The following is a 26,422-nucleotide window of genomic DNA, read 5'->3' as shown; positions in this document are numbered from 1 at the left end:
GATACCACCTGTAAATCAATTTAATAAATATCACTATTCACATAAATTAACATATATATATATATACGTAAAAATACTCCCTTGGTGCAACGACATGTTTAACCCCCATGACGGGCTGTGTGGCCCAGAGGTTGGAATTAGCTTGGGTGATCAGCCCAAAACTAACTCAAAGTAACCATCTGCAAGTGCGTCTGCAGGCATCTATAACCCCGTTGTAGGTCTGATTGCCTTATATAACTCCACCCATCGGCTATTGAGACCACCCTACACTTCCACTACAGTGTGGGCGCACATGGCCAAATATTCCCCTAGCTACGGTACCGTGCTCACAAGACAACAAGTCCTCAGGGTTCTTAAAACCATATCATGCAATTTTAAGTAATAAAACAGTAGAAAAAATATATCTTTCAAAATCCAGTATAAATCCGTCGTATCAATCCCAGCTCTTAGCCTCCAATTCAAAACCCGGCTCTTAGCCGTCATAATAAAACCCAGTATTTTACACAAGCAGTTCCAATATGTTTCACAAATAGTTCCAGTATTTCACAACCATTTCCATATCTGGTTACTACAATGAACCATACTAATTATTCACCTGCCACACAATTTCCATATGTGAATATAGCCCGATAAACAATTAAGAAACACAGTATTTTAAATCCATATGATAAAACAAGCTTTCCACCGATCATATTATTCAAAATACCGTTCCATATATCCTATATATGCAAAATCCATTTTGAACGGTCGGTTTTCAAAATAATCTTGGAAATCAAGTAAAGCAGTTTAATTGGTTCAACTTTAATAAAAACCCGATCCCTTACCTGTTTACTGAGATATTTCCTGTGAAGACCCTAAAACCAAACCAATGGCACTACGAAGCTTAAAAACCCTAAAACCACATTTTCTCAGTTCCATCAGCTCAACCCCAAAATTATAATTTCCTTAATATTTATAGGCTCACAAAATTCCCAATAACTATTTTAACATTTCCTAAGCCAATAAACTCCAAATAAATAATTAAATTCTCAAAAATAGCAAATTTGTTTTAATTTCCTAAATCTTACTCTAACCTTGGAGTGGTGCTTGGAAAGCCCAGTTCAAAAATCTACTCCACTAGACTTGTAGAGAAATGCTCCTAAATCATCGTGGTGGTTTTAGATCATTAGTTTGGCTAAAGATTGGGGAGAAATTGAAGAGAGAGAGTGGATTTACCTTATCCCAGGAGTGATGTTTATAACGCTCTTACGACAAATCCACTCCAGTTAAAATGTCGGTGGCGGATAATGGAACTTAGAGATATTTTTCGTTCTTTGATCGGCACATGTTTGGCTGAGGAAATCGAGGAGAGAGAGAGAGAGAGAGAGAGAGAACCGGCGTTGGCTTGCAATCTCAGGAGTCTCAAATCCAAATTGAATCCTGAAGCTTTTAGATACATTCCTTATAACAGTATTATATTAATATATATATATATATATATATAATATTAAATATATACATATATATCCCTTATTAGTATATATATATATATATATATATATATATATATATATATATATATATACCCTTATATACATCAACATATTATTATTTAATTAATTAATTAATTTTATTTTATTTTATTATTTTATTATTTTATTTTTTACACTTCCATGCATATTAATTTTCTGGGGCGTTATACATGGTAGTCGAATCTTTGTGCCACGAGTTGGAGATCTGAGGAAGACACTACTGAGAGAGAGTGTCATGATACCATTTTGGTCAAACATCTAGAATGGCAACGCACTTTGGCATTACTGAAGCAGAGGTATTATTAGTCACACATTTGTGATGATGTGGTTGATTATACTTGGACTTGTCTCATCTACCAATAAGACAAAGTGGAACGGAAGAAGATTGTAGGGCTACTGGAGCCCCAACTAGTACCATCCAAACCGTGGGAAAGTGTCTCACTAGACTTCATCACCAACCTGCCCAGAGTGGGAGATGCAGGGTCTATACTTGTGGTTATAGACAGGTTTTCAAAGTATAGTATGTTTAAACCCACACCAAAGTACTATTCGGCAAAGGATACAACACAACTATTCTTAACAATATTGTGAAGTATTGGGGTGTTCCCCAAGATATTATTAGTGACCGAGACTCAAAATTCATCGGCAACTTTTGAACATAACTTTTCAGAATCCTCAGTTCACATCTTAACATCTCTTCTAGCTACCATCCACAGATAGACAAACAAACGGAGAAATTCAATGGGCTACTAGAAGAGCACTTACACAATTTCATCAATTCCAACCAGAAGAATTGGGCGCAACTACTTGATGTGGCTTAGTTATGTTTCAAAGTCCAAAGAAGCTCAACAACCAACAAGAGCCCTTTTGAGCTTGTTATAGGCCTACAATCGTTGTTACCTCACACAGTGTACGAGTCGTATAGATTAAAGAGTCCTAGAGCGTACATCTTCACCAAAGAATGGAGACAAAATGCAGAGATTGCCTGAGCCTACTTGGAGAAAGCTTCTAAGCGAATGAAGAAGTGATCAGATCATGGGAGAAGATCACAACACTTCAACATAGGTGACTTGGTTTAAGTTCAATCCTAAACAAATTAGGTCACTACGGGGACGATATAGGAGACTACTTCATAAATATAAAGGACCAGTTCCCATCTTGGCCCAAGTCGAGAATGCCTCTTATAGTTTTGACCCTCCAGCTTGGATGAAAGTGCATTTTGTATTTCACGTCAACTGCCTCAAGCCATTCAACATCGACATCAAAGATCCAAGCAGAAGTCAGTCAACAAGAGTAGAATTGAAGACAGTGCAATTCGATAGACGAGAAGTTAATGACATCCTTGCAAATAGAGAACTCATATCCTCAAGGAAGAAGCAGTAAAAGTTCTTAGTGAAGTGGAAAAGCCTTGGTAACGAAGGAATTAGTTGGGTTTTTGCAGAAGATATGTAATCATTCGTGGACAAAGTTGAAGTGTACCTAGGGTCAAAGTCTATAAGGTCGTCGACCGCACAAGTGAGGGAGCGTCACGAGCTAAGCTTGTTCAGGGCATTATGCTTGCTTGTGACCGCTTGTCTCATGCGTTTGGGATGAGTTTTCATCATATAAATACTAGTGCAGGGTTATTTTCTAAAAGTAGTTTTTTCCTAGGCTAAAAAAGGCAGTATGACTTCTCGGTCACTTTGATATTTCCTAGTGTCAGAGTAAGAATAGCATAAAAAGTTCTTTAGGGGAGGGTGAGTGTTCATCAACTTTTGTAAAACTTGCTAGCTATTATCAATGTATTTAGTCTACTTGCCTCCCTCACTAGACACACAATGTTAACGGAGATGTTGATAATTAATTACGTTACTTCAATGTTTACTGCTTAAGTGTCACTATTATTATAAGTTGCTTACTATTTCTACTTATATTTGCTTGAATGACAATGAAAGTGTTTTGTGAGTGAACTATGGTAAACTATAGAATGACTAGTTAAACAAGAAGGTTTCAACTAGCGCCGCATAAACCATTCACAGATGTATGAAATATTCGGTCCCGTGACACCCATGCTGTTGTGTCCACCACATTCCTATCACTTGTATTACTGGACCCGCACTATCACGGGCGGGTGAAGTTGAGCACTTTCCTTTTCCCTAATGCAAAAAATGGAAAACCATCATGGACCTTCATCCTCACAAAACGATATCCCGACTTAGCTTAGCAGCCTCTGCTCTAGCGGTACGGATGACCCTCACGGTACCAGCTCCTCAAACTCTTTCAGTGACAACTGTGTCTCTACCAAAGAAGTCAACACCGAACTCTAACCTCTCTCTTCTGCTCCTCTGTAAAAATCTCCGAGAGGCCAACCAAGTCCATGCTCTCATGATCAAATCCTCCCAGATCTTAGACACCTACGCCGCCAGCCGTCTTGCCGAGTTCTATGCCATTTCCGACAATGGAAGCCTTGAATTCGCTGAAAGTGTACTCGATTCCATAAAAGAACCATATACTTTCGCCTGGAACACTCTCATTAGAGGAAACCTCAAGAAGCAGAATTCCCAGGAAGCCATTTCGCTCTATGATCGGATGCTTCACCGGTCGGTTCAGCCCGACGGCTATACCTTCACCTCTCTGCTCAAAGCGTGCACCCTTTTGCCTGCACTGGCACTTGGGAAGCAGATCCATTCGCAGATCGTCAAATTCGGATTGGAGTATAGCCCATTCATCCGAAACAAGCTGATCCATTTGTACGCAGCGTCTGGTTTGGTAGCCCATGCACGCAAGCTGTTTGATACAAGTTCTGAATGGGATTTTGTAACTTGGAATAGTATGCTTCAAGGATATGCCAATAACAGAGACGAGGAATCACTTAACCTGTTGTTTTACTCGATGCCTTGCATAGATGTTGTCTCTTGGAACACCATGATTTCTTATTATGTTCAGGTGGGTGAATTTAAGGAGGCCTTAGAGATGTTTCGACAAATGCAGCAGGGTGAATGGCCGGATAAAGTGACTTTGATTAGTGTTTTAACTGCAGTTGCCCATTTGGGTGCACTTGCCCAGGGAAAGTGGGTTCATGCATATATCAGTAAGCAGAGAATTGAGGTTGATGAGAACCTTGGTTCGGCTCTTATAACCATGTACTCCAAATGCGGTTGCTTAGATGGAGCAATTGAGGCATTTCATGAGACGAATAGGAAGAGTGTGGACACTTGGAATGCCATGATAGGTGGGCTAGCTGCAAACAGCGAAAGCTTAAAGGCTGTTGAAATGTTCACAATGATGGAATGTTGTAAAGTTTGGCCCAATGCCATAACCTTCTCTTGCATTTTGAAGGCTTGCAGTCATGGAGGGTTGGTTGAAGATGGTTTTGGGTATTTTGATAAAATGAAAAGTGTTTATGGGATAGAGCCAGACATTGTACATTATGGTTGTATGGTTGATCTCTTGGGCCGTGCTGGTTTGTTTGAAAAGGCAGAGGAGGTCATCAAATCCATGCCAATGAAACCCGATGCAGTTGTGTGGAAGGCTTTGTTGGGTGCCTGTAGAATCCATAGAAATTTAAAAAGAGGTGAAAAAGCTGGGCTTAAGCTCATTGAATTGACGCCAGATGATCATGCAGGCTATATCCTGTTGTCCAATATTTATGCAATGGCTGATAAATGGGATCAAGTTCATGAGGTGAGGAAAGCCATGCGAGTGAGGCAAATTCAAAAGCCTCCTGGATGCAGCTTGGTTGAATTGAATGGGGTTGTTCATGAGTTCGTTGTTGGAGATGCAACCCATTATAGGAAGAAAGAAATTTATGATATGCTTGATGAGATGGGAGAAAGACTAAAGCAGGCTGGGTATGAGCCAGACACACAGCAAGTTTTGCTGGATATAGACGAGGAAGAAGTGAAGCAAACTTCACTGGGTCATCACAGTGAAAAACTGGCAGTTGCCTTTAGTTTCATCAGCACGAATCCTGGAACAGCTGTCCGAGTAATAAAGAATCTTCGTGTCTGTAATGATTGTCATTCTGCAATGAAGTTTCTCTGTATGATTTATAAACGGACAATAATAATTAGAGATTCCACTCGATTCCACCATTTTCAAGATGGAACATGTTCTTGTATGGATTATTGGTAATCTCTGGCACTGTAACATAAAGCATTAATACTTGAATGTTCTTTCAGACCGCCCCATCGTCCATTGCCTTTCCCATAATTGGCCATACAGCTACCTGTATCTGCTGCTATGATTTTTCAAGTGCATCGGCAATTCACAATAACCTTGATTGAAAATAAGGAAATTGGGGGAGCCAAGACCAACCCACAAGTGGCAAGTAAAACCTTGTAGAAGATGTCACAAGAGAATATGAAGATAACTACACAATTGGCTCAGTAAATTGCGCTCATGACCTGACTGCTCCAGCACTGATACTAATGAATCTCTCCATATATGAACTCACAATTGGAGTCGAGAGGAGGTATGCCCATCACAACTCAACTTCCTCACTTTCTCGTCTAACTAGTGTTGAAGAGGTCTCTCAGAGATGACTTGGGGCCAAGGTGTTATTCTTTGGTAGTGGTGTGCAGGGCTCAAATGTGCTTTGGACAATTTTCTGCTATAACAGAATTGACTCCACTCAGTACGACGGATTGGTTTTGTCATTCTTGCTTCCAATCATGCTACTGTCACCAGCAAGAGTAGATCCACTGCTGCAGAGGAGCTCCTAAACTAAAGGCTCTATCTCAATAGCTCAACCTTCAAATTCTTTGGATGTTAATATAATTGGACAGTCAGCTACTTCTCATCAAAAAACTGAAGGAATCATTAGGGAGATGTTGAAGAGCAATGGGAGTTTGCTTTCTGATTACTAGGGCCAGCCCTCCACTAATGCCCAAAGGAGAGGCTGCATCCAGCAATCAACAGCCAGTACTCACGCCTAGAATCCGTACTGCCTCTGATAGAACAAAGGATGATTTCATGGAGACCATTGGCACTATTGATCGCTCTCCATTTTTCATGAGAAAAGAAAACCAATGAAAAATATTAACAGATGAGAGATATGTTAGGAAGCAGATGTGCAATTGCCACAGGGAGCTCTAACCCACCTTTCACTTAAAAGAGGTGATGATGGCTCTCCTGCAGAATCAATTTAAGGTTAAAAAAAACATGAATTTTTACTCATCATCCTTTATACATAGATCTTTTACCAATCAACACTTAAACCTCTTTTTTATTTTTTACTTACCATCCTTTATACATAGATCTTTTACCAATCAACACTTTAACCTCTTACTCTATTCATGCACATTATTTTTCAAGGCAGTCTGACATTCATGGTAATTCTATTGGCAAGCTAGTCCCTTGTACATTCAATGGTTGTAATTCTTAAGACGAGGATAAACAAGTTGGACATTTAATCAAACACTTAAAAAAAAATCACAATTCACAACACAATGCAGTTGCTCAATCAAACTTGGGGAAATTCCACCTGATATTGCAATCAACAAGCCATTGGTCATATTTGGCACATACATGTACATTATCTACTACCTTTTTTACATTGCAAATGCAGTACTTGAATCAAATTTCACTTAGACCAAGCTGGCCAACTACTGCAAGTCCGCAACTAGAGCTTTTTGATACAACCGGACTCTACAATGCATAGATCTTCTCAATGTCAGAATCATAATCATCAAGATCTGATATATTAGCTGAGTACAGAGACCATGAGAAAGATTTGCTTTTGCTTGCCCTTTTAACACGTCTTTGAGAATCGTTTCCAAAGATCCCAAAATGTTGTCGAAAAACAAAGTAGCACATGCTAGCAAGCGTCCCAACAAGAATAGGCGCACCCATTAGGGTTATGGTAAGGGCCATCCATGACTTTCCCTTCCCCACAACCACAAATGCTATTGAAAGGAAAGCCCCGCAAGTGCTAATGCAGGCTGCCCACATTAGCTTGTTAATTACTGAAACAACCAGCTTCTGAGCACTGGTGTCCCAAGCAACCAAAGTAATCTGAACCACAACAACAGCTAGAGAAATGAAGAGTGATGTAGCATTCAAGAGGCAGAACACACGGAAACCAACAGTATCTGCTATAGTAGCTTTCCCCGCATTTGGTCCAGTCATCACATATTGGCCAGGCAAGTTGAATATGGCCAGGAAAGCAATGGAGGCAAAAAGAACGGCAACAACAGTAACAGAATTAGTAGTGTTTTGAACAGCTTCTCGGTGAAGTTTCCTCAGTTCTTTAGCAATACCAGACACTCGCTTGTTGGTTGTTTCATTTTGTATGAATTGTGAATACACCTCATGTTTTATGTCACTCACAGTCCTTTTGAGTTCTATAGTTTCATCCACTTGGCCAACATGTCTCGCATGCTTGGCACCAACCTCTGCTAGAGCTTCCTTAATTTCTAGTGCAGGTTCTCCATATTGTAGTTTATCAGCCAAATCCATTGCGGTTTCTTGCTGATTATTGATAGCATTGACCTCCACAGATGTATGGGTTAACAAAAGGCTCACTATCTGAAAGAGAGTAGAAGACTATCAGTAGCAGAAAAATGACCAGAAAACAATGGATTCAAATTCCTTCAAAATTCAGACAAGTTTCAGAATGCATAAGAAAACTTAAATTGCAAGGACCTATAAAAAAATATAGTGCCATGAAACAAGCTAAATCTATCATGTGTAACAAAGGATAGACTTTTGAAAATTGATATATAAGATACAAGTTGGATCTTACTTGCAGGAAAAATAATGGCATCCATGTAGATCCAAGATGGGCAATTTGTCGGTCATGCAATTAGTGACATACTACAGATGTCAATTAAAGGATGTTTCTTGACCTTCAAACTCCATGTATAGGTAGGCCCCCCTTTGTAAATCATCCCGCATATGCCAATTGGTTCTAGATATTCTATGCCAAAGTATATCTTTTATTTTTACTTTCTGTAAGACTGAGTGCCTGCTGTTGCACCAAAAGCTATAGTTGATAGTGAGAGTGCTCCCCAAATTCTTTATTATAGCAGCGATCCAAGCACCAACGATTGACTGTGACATGACCCACAGTTCAGGTCTCAAACTTGCAGGCTGGTTGCTGCCACACCAAGGTCAACTATCTTCCCCCAGCAATCCAACCATCAGGATTTCATGGAAGTAGGCTTATTATTGTTCTCTCCCTCTCTCTCTCTTCACTGCAATAACCATACCCACTCAAGCTCCACGTGCACACAAACACAAATTTATTATTCTCTCGAATATATCTCTTATGAATATACCTAAACAAGTCTATTTTTGAATAATTTATCCTAGGAAGTTTTACATCAATAAAGGAATCTTCCAAGTGTGGGGCAAAACAATTCAAATAAACTCCACTGAAATTTAAAGCCTTACAATGCTAATCAAAATCATTTGAATGGTAGTTCTAGCTGTGGGCAATATGTTTTGATTTAGTTCTTCAATATTTTTGTGATTTAGTTTCTGTCTCTTAAATCTCCTAATCAAGAGTGATAAATATTATATGGAGTTATTTAAGAAATTTTTTCTTGGCCTTAAAATATTGTCTCCAATGGCTCGAGGAAGTATTTCTGAAAAATGGATGTGCCTAAAATATTATCCTCACATTATTTCAAATAAAGAATTTGAGGAAGTTAAATATTTGATTGACATGTAGTTTAGCATGTGCAGACACAGGGAAAGAGGGAGAATGGAAATTTACGTATTTTGTCTCTCACACACTTTTTTATTAATTAAATTTCCAAGAAATTACAAAATATCACTTTTGCAGAATGTATATTCCCAGGAATAGATTAGTTTTAGTAAATTAGTTACAATTAGTTATTGAAATTATTTTATTATTATAAAGCAAATAACAATATGAAACATTTTATGAGTTCATAATAAGGAATAGACAATGAATAAATATTCCTAAATTTCATCATGCTTATTCCTTTCATATTACATGTTGAATGAAATAATTAGGAATATACATGTTGATTCCCAAAATTTGAACTCTATTTCATCTTATTCAAAGTAATAACTATTCCGCCGAACCAAACGAGCCGTAATTACTTATTTGTAACACTCCCCCTCAAGTTGGACTAAATATCATGTAGTCCAAGTTTGTCACACAAAAACTAAATATAACAAGCAGCTAATACCATAGTAAACAAATCTGCATGCTACAATCCAGCTGAGATGAGTGGATTGCAAATATGCCCATTCACAAGTTTCTTGTGCACAAAATGACATTCAACTTCACTGTACGTGGTTCGCTCATGAAATGTTAGATTTGAAGCTAGACACACAGCAGCTTGGTTGCCAAAGTTTGGTTTCACAAAGACAGTGAGAAAAACTAAATTCTGGCTACAAACTTTAAGTAAATCAGTTCACAAGTGGTGCAAGCGATGGCTCTATATTCTGCTTCTGCATTAGATCTAGCACAAATAATTTGCTTCTTCCCCATGAAATTATTAGATTAGCCCTTAGAGAAGTGCAATATCCAATAGTAGATCTCCTATCAGATGCCGAGCCTGCCAAGCCAAAATTTGAAAAACCAAGCTGCATATTAAAAAGCTACATATTACTACAATACTTGTACAGCAAGCCAAGACCTGAAGCCTTCTTCAAAGCCAGTGTACCATAATATGCAAATAACTGCATCCCAGTGTGGTATCCTAGGATGATCCATAAATTGGCTTACAGTACTAACAGCAGAAGACATATTTGATCAAATATCAAATAATTAATTTAACAACTAGCCTCCTAGTGTTTTTGCATCATTGATCAAATCTCCATCAACCAATAACTTAAGGATCCATAGGTGAACCAACTGGTTTACATCGCAATAGCCTAATTTTTTCAAGAAGATCAAGCACATATTTTCTCTGGGATAAACTATTTCCTTTAGCAGACTGAGCCACTTCAATTTCCCAAAAAATCTCAACTTGACAAATCTTTGGTGTTATACTCCAACGAAAAAAAAACTCTTTAAATCTAGAATACCTGTTGTCATACCCCTGCCATAGGCCCATACGAATGTTCACTTCCATAACTATGCAAAAAGACCCCTCCTTGGTTAATAGTAGCTGTAACCTTTGCAAAGTGAACTGCTCTAACATTGGTTTCTCATAAGCCTAGCAAGAATAACTTGATTGTACAGAGACTCTCCACTGGGCCAAGATTTCTTTTCTTTGGGTTTTGATCTCCCTCGCTGCTAATTACTATTGGTCTTTATTTCAATTTGATGTTAAAAATACTTTCTTTCATGGTGGTTTACAGAGGAAGTATTGTGAGGAAACCTCCAAGGCTTGTTGCTCAAGGAGAGTCCAATACTCCAATGGTATTGTGAGCAGGATATATAAAGCTATCAATGGTTTGAAAGAGTCCCTCAAACAGGATTTGGTAAGTTTAGTGAATCTATGCAGAAGTTCAGGATGACACGATGTCATCAATTTGATCACCATTCAAGTACTTCTACTGGAGGAACTATTTTAATTGTCTATGTTGACAAAAAAGTAAATTCCATAAATATCGTTGCCATGCACCATCAGTCTTAGATTATTAGTGTCAAATTCACCATGGTTGATCTCCCTTGTTTTTGGATGGATTTTGCCTGCGCTTCGAATTCTGGAAAGGGTAAAAATTTGCTACTGTATAACCTTGTTAATTTTTCAGTTGATTTAAGAAGTTGTCCTTGGATTGTTCTTGGGGATTTTAACACCACCCGAAGCTTATCTGAGAGCTTAAACTCTCCTTCTGTTCCTTGTATTTCTGCTCTGGAAGAATTCAGAGACTGTATAATTTCCTCTGGCCTTCTCCCATATACTTGTCCGCTGAACACATGGTCCAATAAGTCAGAGGCTGGGTTTTTGGCTAGGAAGCTTAAGAGTCATGGCTTCTCAAAGTTGCATTAATAGAATTCCAGACCTGCTGGTAGAATTCCTTTCCCCTGGGGTTTCATATCATTCTCCAGGTATAACTAAATTGTGTAAGTTCTCTTCAAACAAAGGAAATAACTTCCCTCTTAAAAAATTTGAAATGTTGGACTTATCGTCTGGACTTCTTGGAGACTGTAAAATTGGCTTGGAATTCTTGCAGCTCCATAGGGGTCCCTACGTACAGAGTTCAGCTTCTTTCAGAAGTTGAAAGTCCCAAAGAAGCATCTCAAAATCTTTCAAAAGCAGCACTATGCAAATCCAAAATAAAAAATTCAGCAAACAGATGAGCAAATAGAGTCCTTGCAATCTCTTATTCTCAGTATTTCTCATCCAATAATTCTAAAGGAAGCTAAAGATAGGCAACATAGCTAGATTGAGTTATGTCAAGATGAAGAAAGCATGCTAAAGATAAAATCCAAGGTTTTGACTCAAATTAGAGGACAAAAATAATAAATTTTTCTCCAATGCTGTTCGGGCTAGAAGGTCCAGATCCCAATAAAAGCTCTGATTAAGCCTATGGCTCTAAGCCTAGAGGACATAAAGAAGGAGCTGATGTCTTCTCGTTCAAATTTGTTGGGGACAAGAACAGGGGGATTCTTCCTTGCAATCCCTCTTTATTGAAGAAATTACTTGATTTTAGCTGGGTTAAGGATTACAAAACCACTCTTACTAAACCTGTTGAGGAGGAAATTAGACAGGTGGGATATTCTTTTTCTCCTGGGCCAGATGGGTTTTACAAGGAATTTGCTTGAATATCAAGAGACTGATTTTGTGGAGGCTATTTCACCCTTCATTGATATGAAGCATCTTAATCAGGTGAATTCCATTGCACTGATCCTCATTTCAAAGTGTTCAAATCCAACCTTTCCCTATGAGTCTCTGACTACAGGCTAGTTGCTCAACATCATTTACAAACGTATTACAAAAAATCTCGCAAAGTTACTTGGATTCCTTCATAAGCCCCAATCAAATAGATTGTTGGCTCAAGACCATCTCTATAATTACCATATCAACCAAGAAGCTCCTAAATTGATTATAATGGAGGACTAAAGAAGGCACTTGATTCAGTTAATTGGGATTTTCTGTTCATGGTTCTTGAAGTTATTGACACTCCCCCTACATTTTTCTGGGATTAGGGAGTCCCTTACTGCTTCTTTCTCCTCAGTTGACCATTGCTCTTTAGAGGATTTCTTCAAAGGACGCAAGGGGGTTAAGCAGGGGTATCCCATATCTCCTACCTATTTGTAATGATTATAAAGGTTCTGGATAATGACTTAAAATTGGCTACCACTAAAGGGGATTCAAAGTATCATGGTAGATGTAAGAAACTTGGCCTGACAAAACTTTGTTTTGCAGATGATCTTCTAATTTTTCCTCATGGAGAAGCTGCTTCAGCAAGAAGTACCAGATACTCTCTGCAGTTCTTCTAATTGATTTATGAACTTTAAATCAACCCTCTGAAGTCCACTTATTTACAGCTGAAGTTCTTGATGGTGTTAAGACTGAAAATTTATCAAAACTTGGGCATGCCAGAAGGAAGCCTTCCTGTTAAGCATCTTGATTTGCCTTTGGTTTCAAAAAGAATAAGGAAGATTGTTATTTTTTGATTAAGAATATTTCAGGCAGAATAAACAGTTGCATCAACAGGCATCTCCTTGTGCAGGGAGATTACAGCTTATAGGCTATGTTCTGCTAAGCATACACAACTATTGGAACTTAGTGAGGAAATCTTCGGGGCAAAGGCTTAAAGCTTTCTTTTGGAAGGGAACCAATTCAGACACTACAAGCTGCACTGGGCTAAGGTCTTCAGGCCTCAGTCTGATGGTGATCTGGATCTAAAAGGCTATCTGAGATGAAGGAAGCTTATGCAGTTAAGCTCCTCTGGTTAGTTTGCTACTCTTCATTTTTATGGGTAGAACGGTTGCAGGTTTACAAGCAAAGAAATAGAAGCATCTGGGCCATCAACCAAACCCCCCCACCCCCCTCTCTCTCCCCCAACATGGCAGTTGCACATGAAAGAGGGAGTGCTGGGAGTTAGAAGCAAAGTTTACCCTATCAAACACAATGGGGAACGGCTGCAGTATTTCCCTATTCTTTGATGGTTGGGACCCTTGAGGGTCTTTAAATGATAAATTTGGCCTCAATGCCCATAAGAATATATTTCTTTCTTCAGAAACCAAAGTTTGCAGAATTTTTAGAGATGGGTGATCGTTCCGGCCTTGAAGAGTTAAATACTGTTTCTACAATAAAAGGAGGCTCTAAATGGGTGATTGTTCCGGCCAAGAAGAGTTACTTATACTGTCCCTACAATAAAAGGATGCTCTAAATTTCAATCCAGATCCTTTAAAGCAGGACAAAATTGTTTTGGATGGCTGATTCTTCCAGTTCCTCGAGAATTTATTCTGCTTGGGAGCTTATTAGAGAGGGAGGGCCTACTGTTTCTTGGTAAAAAATAGTCAGGTTCAGAAGATGTATTCTTATTCCTAGGCATGCTTTCATTTTGTGGTTGGCATCCTGGAATACATACCCTGCTTGTTCGGTCATCAGGAAGAGGAATCAAGAAATTACCTGTTTTCAACTGCTGCCACACAAGACTTAAAAAAAAAAAAAAAAAATAGCTGTTGTGGTTCTGAAGGCCCCCCACCCATTTTTTATTTGGGAAGAAGAGATGGAGAGATTGATCAATTTGGGTCCTGGCCCTACAGCTGATCTTTGCAGCCGCACTTTGGCTGCTTGTGTTTACCACAACTGGATAACAAGAAATAAAATGATCTTTGACAGTTTGTCTGCTAAGTCAGATGAAATTGTATTTAGTATAACACACAAAATGCTACATCTCTGGTTCTAGTAGATTCAGCAGATTCTATTAGCTTATTTTTTGTTCTCTTAAGTGTGTTTCTTTTGTATCCCTTCTAAGCATATATTCTCCCATCTCTCTGAAAAACATGATAATCATAATACTGAAAACCTAGTAAACAAGAAGGGGCACTTTCGTTATAGAGCAATGAATGGTAGGGATACTTTTGTCCCATTAAATGTATTACCATGGAATCCAGGATTATCAATGGGGCAGATGGGTATTAAATGCCCATATTTTGGCCTATTGGAGGTATGTCTTGCATCCCTAAGGACTCCAAGACACTTCCCATACAGGATACTCCTATGGGTTCCCAAATGTGAGCATCAAACATTCTAGATGCACATTCTCAGAATCCTGAAATAACCCAAGCCACCTTAGGGTAATGGACATACAGATGATACAAACAAAACTCAACTGCAAGTTCTTAATAGGATGGCACATGAAGACCCAAAGAAGTGCCATAACATGTTTCCTTAGCACTTTGGGCATACCGTACAGCTAAGAAAGAACCTACTGAGGCAACCTCATTCTCCATATTATATGGAACTGAAATTGTTCTTCCTGCTGAGATGCACTTCAGGAAGACTCACTAAAAATCTAAATTACTAAGATCAATCGTGATTTTTCAAGGTTGGTTCATAGAAGCATTGGAAAAGAGAGAATACATACAAGCAAAACTTAGTTGCCTACTGGTGAAGGTTGTACTCCCTAGGGCAAGGTAATAAAAAGAAGTCCCTCCAAGGGGCAGATTGGGTCTTGCAAGAAGCCGGGCATGTGTCATGGACTCCATATACAGAAATTTTCTCTAAAAGTGGGATGGACCTTAGATAGACCATGAAGTGTATGGAAAATTAAAAAAATCCAAAAACAAATGTTGTAATGGCTCCAATCAAAATTTAAAACATAAAAAATTCCATTCTTGTAACACTCTCTGATCATATGTATTTCATGCCAAATAATGAAATTACAAAGAGGAAATTTTAAGACTGCATATGTTAGTAAGAAGTAATTTCTGTCTGCAGGTCTTTTGAGTATCCGACCATATGACAGGAAAATGAAAAGGGGAAGGGAGAGAGAAAACGCGATGAACAAAAAGAAATATGACAATAAGCTTTCATTCACTTCATTGAGTATATGTCATCCAAGTGTACTTCTAGATTAGAAATGAGAAACAAATGTGGGGAAAAAACGCACAGGAAAAAACACATCAGTTTACAGCCATGCCTAACCCTTTAAATTCAGAACATTTCCCACCCTTGGGGGTAATACTATCCATCCTCCACCTTTGAGCCTAAATTAATATCCTCTTGTCAACCAACTTTTCTTGCTCAATTGGAGAATTAAGATAAGAGATAATAGCTCTAGATAGCTCTTAGCAAGACTCAAAATTGTCCATTCCAAATCACATGAATGTACAAAACTCTGTCATGTGAACCACAAAGTTGAACTGACGCCAAAACATAGAATCCCAAGGACTACCTAACAAATGGAGTGCCTCCCTGATTCCGTCTAGTATAGTTGGGAACATACCTTCCCCACATGACATTACACATGCCCAAAACTCGGCTACTAAGTCATAAAGCTGCTCCAAATTACCCAAGTACTGGCTACATACTATAAAAATGTGGAATTCCACATATGCTGGACTTATCATGTAGAAAGCCTCGTGATCATGTAAATCCATCACTTTTATGACTAGTGTATGAATAGTTCGGCTGGGAGCTAGGGTAAGTGACACCATTCTCACTTTTATTACTACTTCCTGGCAGGGGCACTTACCATGTTACTAACCGATTGAAACTTTAATACAACCTTTTCTAATCTCGTTGAAGGGGAAGACCCCATATTAAACCAGCATCTCTTTCGCTTCTTCAGTAATCTAGAGGTGATATTCCCATTCTGCCTTGATGTGGTATCATAAATCATATTTTTTGACTTTTTTGGGAAAACCAACTCAAACATCCCTAGATAGTCCATTGTAAGACAGAACTATTCGAGGGTAAATCCCGATGCCAACACGGATGTATGTCCCAAGCTCCGAATCAGAAGTGGCGCACAACCTGATGCTCCAATGGATCATCATGGGTTCCCAATTCCACATAGAAGCCCAAGACACCCTCCAAGACTATCAAGGGCCCACCCCTAAGCGAAGTGCTCCGGAGCTCACTTAGTGCTGGACACTAAGGGTGGTAGGACATTCACTTAGTATTCTCCCTAAAGATATAATTTTTCTCCCACATTCTCACTTTAGCATGAGTAACCATCCATGGTCTAAAGAGTCATACATCACTGACTTGAGAATGACACCTAAATAACTGTCCAAACCCACGACAACATCATAGTGGCATTCAAAGTACGTCTTAGGACATCTCCATAATCAAACCCAAGTTTTCCATAGTTCCTTCCACGACTCATCTAGCATGATAACCAAGCCCTCCTAAGGTTGTGGGCCATCTTGAATATGTCACAGATGTATTGTGACATTTTCCCCCATTCTATCTTATCAACGTCCTTGCTTATTAAGCACACATCAATTTTCTAACAAACATTTGATGAAGACAAAGAAAAAGCCCTTGGAACAATAGTGCTCTCCAAACTAATCTCTCCATTGCACACCATCTGATCACAATTTCCCAAAGTAGGCGATCATTAACAACAAAGCCAAGCCTTAGTCCCACTAGGTGGGATCGGCTATATGAACCCTTTTCCACCAATTTATGCGATCATGAGCCATTTCTTTTGATAGATTCAAGGATATTAAATCCTTACTCATTATCTCCTCCCAAGTTATTTTAGGTCTACCCGTTCTTCTTCTACTGCCCCCCACAATAACTAACTCACTCTTCCTCACAGGTGCACTATGTGGCCTACATTGCAAGTGTCCATACCATCTGAGTCGTCCCTCCCTTATCCTATCTTCTATAGGAGCTACACCTAACTTACCGTGAATGTGTTCATTCCTTAATTTATCTTTCAATATTATACCACTCATCTATCTAAGCATTCTCATCTCGGTAACTTTTACTTTTTGGATATTATGTTTCTTAGTCGCCCAATATTCCGATCCATATAACATAGCTGGTCTTATAACTGTCCTATAAAACTTCCCTTTCAATTTTAAGGGTATTCTATGATCACATACCACACTTGAAGCACTTCTCCATTTTACCCAACCTGTTTTAACTCTATGCATTACATTATCTTCAATTTCTCCTTCAGCTTGCATAATAGATCCAAGGTATCAAAATCTACAAGTGCTATTTATTTCTTCATCATCAAATTTAACTTTGTCTCCAATATTCCTCCTATCATTACTAAAATTAAATTTCATATATTTTGTCTTATTTCTACTTATCCTAAAGCCTCTAGATTCCAAAACTTCTCTCCATAATTCTAACTCAGCCTTTACTTCGTCCCTAGTTTCATCAATTAATACAATATCATTTACAAACAACATACACCATGGAACCTCCTTTTGAATACTCTTACTCAATTGGTCCATCACTAAAGCAAAAAGATAAGGACTTAAAGCAAATCCTTGATGTACACCTATGGTGATTGGAAATTCTCTAGTTTCTCCATCTATAATCCTTACACTAGTCATTACTCTATCATACATATCCTTAATGACATCGGTATACCTACTACATACACCCTTTTTTCCTAAAACCCACCATAGAACTTCCCTAGGTATCCTATCATATGCTTTCTCAAGGTCAATAAATATCATATGCAAGTCCATCTTCTTTTCCATAAACTTTTCCATTATTCTTCTTAAAAGATAAATAGCTTATGTGGTAGATCTCTTAGGTATAAAACCAAATTGATTTTCTGAGACCTTCACTTCTAACCTCAATCTTTGTTCAACTACCCTTTCCCATAGTTTCATCATATGACTCATAAGTTTAATTCCACGATAGTTATTACAATTTTGAATATTTCCTTTATTTTTGTATATAGGTATTAAAATGCTTTTCCTCCATTCATCTAGCATTTTCTTAGTTTTTATAATTGTATTAAATAAATTAGTTAACCATATAATTCCGTTATCACCTAAGCATTTCCAAATTTTAATTGGGATGTTATCTGGTCTCTTAGCTTTCCCATTTTTCATCTTTTTTAGTGCAAACTTAACTTCGTTAACTCTAATTTTGAATATCGTCCTCACTTTTTATACATTTTACATTTCCTAAGTCCTTACTCTTCCTTTCTTTAACTTTAGCAAGTTTAAATATATCTCTTTCCCCTTCTTTTGTACCTAATTTATCATACAAACTATTAAATGATCTATATTTAGCTTCACTAACGCCTTTTTTTGCATATTTTCTTGCCTCCTAATACTTTGCAAAGTTATCCCTATTTCTACATTTTTGTCACGTTTTATACCAAATTCTTTTTGTCTTTATGGTTTTTTGTACATCTTTATCCCACCACCAACTTTCTTTGCTACTCGAGAATCTTTCCCTTGATTCAACTAAAATCTCTTTTGCTATTTTTTAATAGAGCTAGCTAATCTACTCCAAAGAGTATTTGTATCTATCCCATCCTCTATAGTCCAATCCCCATTTTTGATCATTTTATCTTTTAATTTTATTATATTTTCTCCTTTTAGGTTCCACCATCTAGTTCTCTCACACTGGTTTTATTTTATCCTTTTTCTTCCATTTTTTAATACATATATCTAATACTAAGACTTTATGTTGTGTAGTTAGGCTTTCACCTGGAATAACTTTACAATCCTTACACAATAAATGATCTACCCTCCTAGTTTAAAAAAAAAAATCTATTTGACTTCTATTTTGTCCACTTTTAAAGGTTATTAAGTGTTCTTCCCTCTTCTTAAAGCAAGTATTCATTATACTAAAATCATATGATATAGTGAAGTCTAAGATCATCTCCCCAGACTCATTTTTGTCTCCATATCCATATCCTCTCATAATTTTTATTATCCTTTCCAATGTGTCCATTCAGATCTCCTTCTATAAATATTTTCTTAGTCCTAGTATGCCTTGTATAATACTATCCATATCTTCCCAAAATTGTCTCTTAAGATTTTTTGCTAAGCCGACTTGAGAAGCATAAGCACTAATGATATTTATTATCTCATCCTAACATCATATTTTTATAATCCTATCCCCTATTCTAGTTACATCCACAACCCTATCTTTTAAGTTTTTGTCTATAATAATGTTCACTCCATTCTTATATTTTTCTTTTCTAGTGTACCAAAGTTTAAATCCTGATTATCAATTTCTCTAGCTTTCTCCCCCACCCACTTAGTTCCTTTAAGGCAAATTATATTAATTCTTCTTCTAATCATTGTATCCACAATTTCAATGTTTTTACCCGTAAGTGTCCCTATATTTCAAGTTGCTAATCTAATCCTAATTTCCTGAACTAACGTCTTTACCTACCCACGTTCAGAATGATGCAGGAACCCCTGCATATTTGACACATACCTGGGCACTAACACGGCTAGTCACTTTGGGGCGACGACCTAACCCACCCTCACCCACTTTTCATAACACTCGAGTGGTTCAAGTGCAATGCATTGCTCGCAGGGGATACCCCAGCAAATATTTGGTAAGGATTCATATCATAGCGATCTGACAAATTTTACGTTGGCTGTCAGCTACCTAATGCAACCCTCCTCCTTTACTCAGGCTTGGGACTGACTATGTGTAAAAAAATTAGGACATTAAGTGCATCATAGGCGGAGTTCTTTTGAGAACCACATTCTCATCTCCAATTCTTCAAAGAAGTTTAAACATCCAAGAACATTCATTCAACCCATTTTCCATCAACAATTCTTAATACAACAAGTTCAATGATAGAGAACACTTGTCAACATATTTCTACCACAACAGTCCTTGATATGGATCCATATTATGTCCCTAGAACTCAATAACTCAAAACTCTTTGAAAAGTTGAGTAGAAGACCAATCCTATTGTACATTGAAGAAAATAGCTTCTTAATGTCAGTCCCATATCCTCAAGTTAACAAGAACACATACCAATCCTGACACAGTCACCCAAGGAAGTTACTTCCAGAATGTTGTTCAAGTGATGGATTTCTTACCTCAATAGATAACCCAAGATCCCCACACAATCCAATCACTCAAATGGAGGTTCCTACAAACTCTTTTCCATCCACAAGAAGTTCACAATGAATCTCCTCTTCGCAATGATCCCCATCGAAAGTTCCCCTACTTTCTTTCCACACTTACCTCATTGGTAGATAGGGCTTCCACACCAAATATAACATCAAGGCTTGTTCCCAACATTCAATGACGAAGATAAAATTCACATCCCTACATTCCTTAAAAAGTACCCAATTGTTGTGTTAGTATGAGGTTTCACCTCCCCAAAAATTTCAAATTTTGTCATTCATTCCATATATTCACCATCCTAACCAAGAAAAAAACCCACTTGGCGGGTCTTTGCTCATATTCCACATTTAAATCCCAAGACTCGTTGTTTAAAGCCTGCTTTCATGCAAGCATTCACCACCAATTTAGTATTCAATTTTATTTGTGGCATTCCAACCTCAAGAACATTTATTCGCTGCCAATCATACATCAATTGTTCTCTGACATTATAGTCCCAAACCCAATCCATCGTTATTGTCTTTCTAATTCCATTGTGCTTTGGCTTTCCCTAAGGCTTTCAATACAAACTTTGAATAATACACCCTCTATTGTGATATATGGCTCATATACTGAATGTGATGCATGTACAAAGAGAGAACATGATGGAAAATCAAAATGCTGAGCAACAACAGGGAAACCGTTGTGATATTTGTTGTGCTCGTTGATTGTTCTGTATATTCATCATTAAGTGTTGCATTGTGTGTTTGATCTGATATTCTGCTGTGTAATTCGTTTTTCATAACAAATTGGTATCAGAATAATGTTATAATGGCCTTTGGATCTTAATTTGCAAAATTTGACGTTGTCAAGTTTGATGGAACCGGGAATTTCAGTTTGTGGCAGAGAAGGGTGAAAATCTCTTAGAGCAGCAAAGGATGGTGAAGGCCTTATACGAAATTCAACCGAAAGGCATGTATGAAGCAAGTTGGAATGAATTGGAGGCAAAGGCAGTAGCAACCATCCAACTTTGTTTGGCTGATGATGTGTTATATTACGTCATGGATGAGGATACTCCAGTAGCAGTTTGGAGGAAACTAGAAAGCCGATATATGTCCAAGTCTTTATCGAACAAATTGTTTCTTAAGCAAAATTTATATTGGCTTAAGATGGTGGAGGGTTCGGATTTGAACCAACATATCAACACATTCAATCAGATTGTGAGTGATTTGATGTGTGTTGATGTGAAGCTCGAGAAGAAAGACAAGGAGCTGATGTTATTTAATTCCCTGCCAACGTCTCATACATATGAGAACTTGGTTACGACTCTGACATGAGGCAATGAAAGCCTGAATTTGGAAGAGGTAACAAGCGCACTGCTCGGTTTTCATCAAAGAAAAATTGTCAGCGATGAAGTTTCACATGGTGTAGGTCTTGTGGTGAAGAATAACCAGGAACGTGGGAGACGTAAGTCCTGGGGCGGATCTCGATTGCAATCCGGGAAGAGGAAGGACATAAAGTGTTTTAGGTGTGGGAAAATTGGGCACATAAGACCAGACTGTTCGAAGTGGAAGAAAGGGAAGGTTGAAAATCAAGAGGATTCGTCAAAATCTGCAAATGTAGTGAAAGGAGACTCAGGGAGCAGTGATGGTGATATGCTATATCTTTTATCGCATTTAGAGTGCCTCACAGATTCATGGATCCTAGATTTCGGATGCTCTTATCACATGACATTAAATAGAAAATGGTTCAATGCCTACAGGTCAGTTAATACTTGTTCTATTTTTATGGGAAATGATATTTCATGCAAAATAAATGGTATTGGAAATGTCAAAATCAAAATGTATGATAGTGTTGTGAGAACCTTATGTGATGTAAGGCATGTACCGAATTTAAGGAAGAATGTAATTTCATTAGGCACTTTAAATTGTAATGGATATAGTTACAAGTCTGAAAGTGGGGAAATGAAAGTGTGTGAAGGCGACTTGATGATGATGAAAGGACAAAAGGTAGCGAAAAATATCAATGCACTGCAGGGTATTACAGTTGTAAGTGAAGTTGCAACTGTAGAATCTGAGTCAGATGTTCAGTGGCATATACGGTTAGAGCATATGGGTGACTACACGTACTTAGATGTTTGGGGACTGGTGAGGATAGCATCACGGGGTGGACATTTTTATTTCGTGGGTTTATCATGAAAGGTCTTGGTTTATCTCATGTAGCACAAGTCTAAGGTGTTTGCCAAGTTTAACTCGTGGTTGAGGTGGAAAACCATACCAAGAGAGAGATCCTCAGGTTAGACATTGGGATTGAGTACGCTGGTTCAGTTCAAGGAGTTTTGTGAGTAGGGCAGGTTATATGCAGGGATTGTAGGAAGCTTCTTGGTGAAGTCAGTGAGTATGACGCATTTTTCGTTTGACCGATCGCCAAAGGTATCACTAGATGGGAGAGTTGTAGAAGAATTGTAGGCAGGTTTTGCGGTAGACTACTTGGGTTTGAGTGGATGTCCATAGGTGCACATTTCTAGTGAGGTGGGATCTAGGCTTGGTGTTATGTCTGGACAGTACATCTTTCTGTGGTATAAAAAAGGTGGGTTCAAACTGAGTGATCCTGTGGCAAACAAGGTAGTGATCAGTGCAGACTTGGCTTTTGGTGAGAAAGTCATAGGGCAGCGTACTCAGGTAAAGTAAGAGAAACAAATGCCAGAAACTGCAGTAGCAGTAATGAACATGTTATTCAGGTGGAGCTAGATACTCAGGGCAGAAATGCAGGGAGTTCTATCTCGGGTCAACAGTATCATGATATAAATTGCAGCAGAAATGGACATGTGTTGCAAGTGGAGCTACAAACTCAGGGTAGAGATGACATTATTCATATTGCAGGGAGTTTCAGCTCGAGAGACCAGCAGAATCACAATGGGCTCAGGTGTACTATCAGACCACCACTTAGGTATAAATTTGACATTCTAGTGTTTTATGCATTCATTACTACCAGCAGCAAGGTTCCTACTATTTTTCAAGATGCGGTGCACAGCAAATGGAAAAATAGATGGACAAGTGTTATGGTGGAGGAGATAAAGTCATTGTATATGTACCAAATGTGGGAGTTTGTAGAACTTCCAAAGGGGAAGAGGGTGATAGGATGCAAGGGAGTGATGTATTTGTTGTTTGTGAATGACATGTTATTGGCTGGGAAAGCTTTCACTGAAGCTAATCAATTGGAAACTCTGTTGAAAGGTTTTAACATGAAGGTTTTGGGTATGGCCAAGAAGGGTCTTGGTTTGAAGATTCGCAATAGCAGAGCTACAAGGAGATTAGTGTTATCTTAGGGTGGCTTTGTGGATAGAGTTGCAAGCAGATTGGTCTAATCTCCAGGACGAAACTATAGGGAGACTTTGTTTGCTGTCTCAGGGTGATTTTGAGGAGAATCAATGTAAAATGTCTACTGCTCGGTACCTAAGGACGGACAGTGATGTCCAGAATATGTCAAAGATCTCCTATGCTGGTGCAATGAGGAGTTTCGGCAAGCAACAGAGTGGTCCGTCAGTCATGAGATTTGTTGAAGACTATGCAGGGGGCTTTGATGATAGAAGGCTTACGGCAGATTTTGTGTTTACTGTTGTGAGAAGACCTTGTTGAAAGCCAAGGGCGCAGTCTCAAGTTGTTATATCTACAACTGAATCGGGGTTTATGGCAGAAGCTAAAGCTGCCATAAGCAAGTTCAAGCCTTACTTGGACTTGGTTTTTGTCTCCAGTTGCTAGACAAGAGATGGTCCCAACTTAACATCCCAAGGTCAAGGTGGAGCAACGGGTTATCTTTTCGATTTCTCCTAAGGGGCGTATATTCGCCAAGGTGGAGATTATTGTGATATGTGGCTCATATATTGAATGGGATGCATGTACAAATAGAGAACATGGTGAAAAATCAAAGTGCTAAGGAGCAACAAGGAAACCGTCTACGGATTCACCATAACCGTCAACGGTTTGGCGCCTGATTTCAGACAATTTACATTCTATCTGAAACTGTCAATGGTTTGGGCACTTGGGAACCCAGCACAGATTTTTTGAATTTTGAAAGAGGGACATTAATTTAGTTGGGGTTTGGAGGAAAAACCTCCAGGAACTTTATATATACGTTGTCTCAGATGTATATGTAAGATGGTTGTACATTGTTCATGTCCTTTGGACAAGAAAGATAGTGAATCTTTGTTGTTTGCTCCCATGGATGTAGGCATTGTCGAACCACGTAATTCCTTGTGTTATTGTGTTGTTATTGCTTTCATATATTTGCTATGGTTGTGGATTGTTCTATATATTCATCATTAAGTGATGTATTGTGTGTTTGATCCGATATTCTGGTGTGCAATTCGTTTTTCACAACACCCTCTAACTAAGTTGCATAGATGTGACCAACACAGAACACAAAAGGCCCTCTAGCCAACATACCAAATGTGCCCCTTGGCAAACATGGCAGATGCTAAAGCATACAACAGTCAATTCCACAAGTTATAGTCTCTCGACTACGTTTCCATTAAAACTCAAACCGTGGACCTTTAGGCTTCCAATGAAATCCTCAGAGCAATATTCATGTCTCCTTTGAGTCTACACCACCACAGTGTTTTCAATACCACAAGGACCAACTCAAAGTTGTACCCATGTGACTCAAGAAAGATGTACAAAGGCTTTCATTAATTTTTACCCTTTTAAAGATCCAAGAACCTCACCTCTCTCTATGGAATATGAACGTTCTCAGTTTAGTGAAAAACACCTTTGGCAAAAGCTCTTGAATCGTTCATGCTTGTATATTTAAGAAGATCACCACCAATGATGGAGTAAGCACACCACAAGAATATTGAATGATTGCAAACCGAACTCAAGTGCCAACAAAATAGAAGAAATCCTACAGTGTGGCGTTAGTACCCACTTTAATGATTTCTACAAAAAATAATCTTTATCCCCACATCCAAGATATGAGGCCATCTCAAACATTCTGATTTCGAAAAGACAATGTACTACAAGACCTTAGCCAATCCACACAATGCATTCCACAACAAGAGGGGGGAGAGTGACCAATACTCAGCCAAGGGTAGATTGATCTTTCCTCCACTCAAAGTCACACCTTGAATTCCCACAAACGAGTTGATGCCAATGGCATTAGTCCAAGTTTAGCTTTTAAAGGAGAGACTTGCTCTAATACCAGTCATTGCAAGACAATTGAATCCCAAGGCTGCAATACTCACCCAAGGGTAGATTGATCTTTTCCCCACTCAACGTCCTATCTCAAATTCTCACAAGAGAGTTGAAGCCAATAGCATTAATTAAATTTTAGCTCTCGAAGGAGACATTTGCTTTCATACCAACTGTAATGGAAGGCGAAATCCTAAGGCAACAAGTATCACCTTTACCCTAATCTACCCAACACGTGATGGGATCATGTTCGTGCAGCGACAACGCTACACCAAATTGCAACTTAGTGCTCTCATTGTCCCATCTTAGATTGTCTTTGAGGAACCATGAATCGAATAGTAAGGGTGTTAAACTCACATTCCATGAGCACTGAGGATAATTCATATCCCCACAACATGATCCTCACATAAGTGTACCTGTGATTAACCATCGACAAGTTGAAGCCTAAGGAAGTGACACCATACATTACTCAAGTTACACAAAGGTTCAACATCCCATGATAGTCCAACTAGTGTAAAATGGCACCACTAGAGAATGAACTCCACGCTAACATAGATGCACATCGCAATCTCTGGTCGATAGAGACACAACATCATTCTCCAATGGGTTGACCATGGGGATACTAACCCCATATGGAAGCCCAAGACACCCCTCTAAGGTATTAAGAGCCCACCCTCAAGCACTCCTTAGGTGCTCACTTAGTGCCCAAAAACACATTGAAGTTGGTAGGACACTTATCTGCCCCCTAAGATATAGTCTCTCAACCACCTTCTCATTTTATCATGAGTAACCATCTAGGGTCTAAAACACACATCATTGGCCCAAGAATACGACCTTAGTAACTGTCTGAATCCACCAC

The 26,422-nt window shown here is 38.5% G+C and overlaps 2 protein-coding genes across 2 annotated transcripts in view; one reads left to right on the top strand and one right to left on the bottom strand.

Annotated features, from left to right (window-relative positions):
- Positions 1-3,671: 3,671 nt before the first annotated feature.
- Positions 3,672-5,624, top strand: LOC131153813 (pentatricopeptide repeat-containing protein At5g48910-like). The gene has a single exon (XM_058106269.1). It carries the CDS (start codon positions 3,672-3,674, stop codon positions 5,622-5,624), a length of 1,953 nt encoding a protein of 650 aa, XP_057962252.1.
- Positions 5,625-6,946: 1,322 nt separating this feature from the next.
- The window catches only part of LOC131154524 (ankyrin repeat-containing protein At2g01680), a 28,850-nt gene continuing 9,374 nt past the window's right edge, over positions 6,947-26,422 (bottom strand). Inside the window, exon 3 of the mRNA XM_058107340.1 lies at positions 6,947-8,018. Coding sequence (XP_057963323.1) covers positions 7,140-8,018 — 879 coding nt within the window. The 3' untranslated portion in view covers positions 6,947-7,139. The remainder of the gene's footprint in view (positions 8,019-26,422) is intronic.

Source organism: Malania oleifera, chromosome 4 (assembly GCF_029873635.1).
Source record: "Malania oleifera isolate guangnan ecotype guangnan chromosome 4, ASM2987363v1, whole genome shotgun sequence".
NCBI lineage: Eukaryota > Viridiplantae > Streptophyta > Magnoliopsida > Santalales > Ximeniaceae > Malania > Malania oleifera.
This window is presented reverse-complemented; position numbering and strand designations above follow the sequence as displayed.

Bases quoted from the DNA above. Each gene is read 5' to 3' on its own strand.
- LOC131153813 (XM_058106269.1), top strand. From the start codon at position 3,672: ATGGACCTTCATCCTCACAAAACGATATCCCGACTTAGCTTAGCAGCC.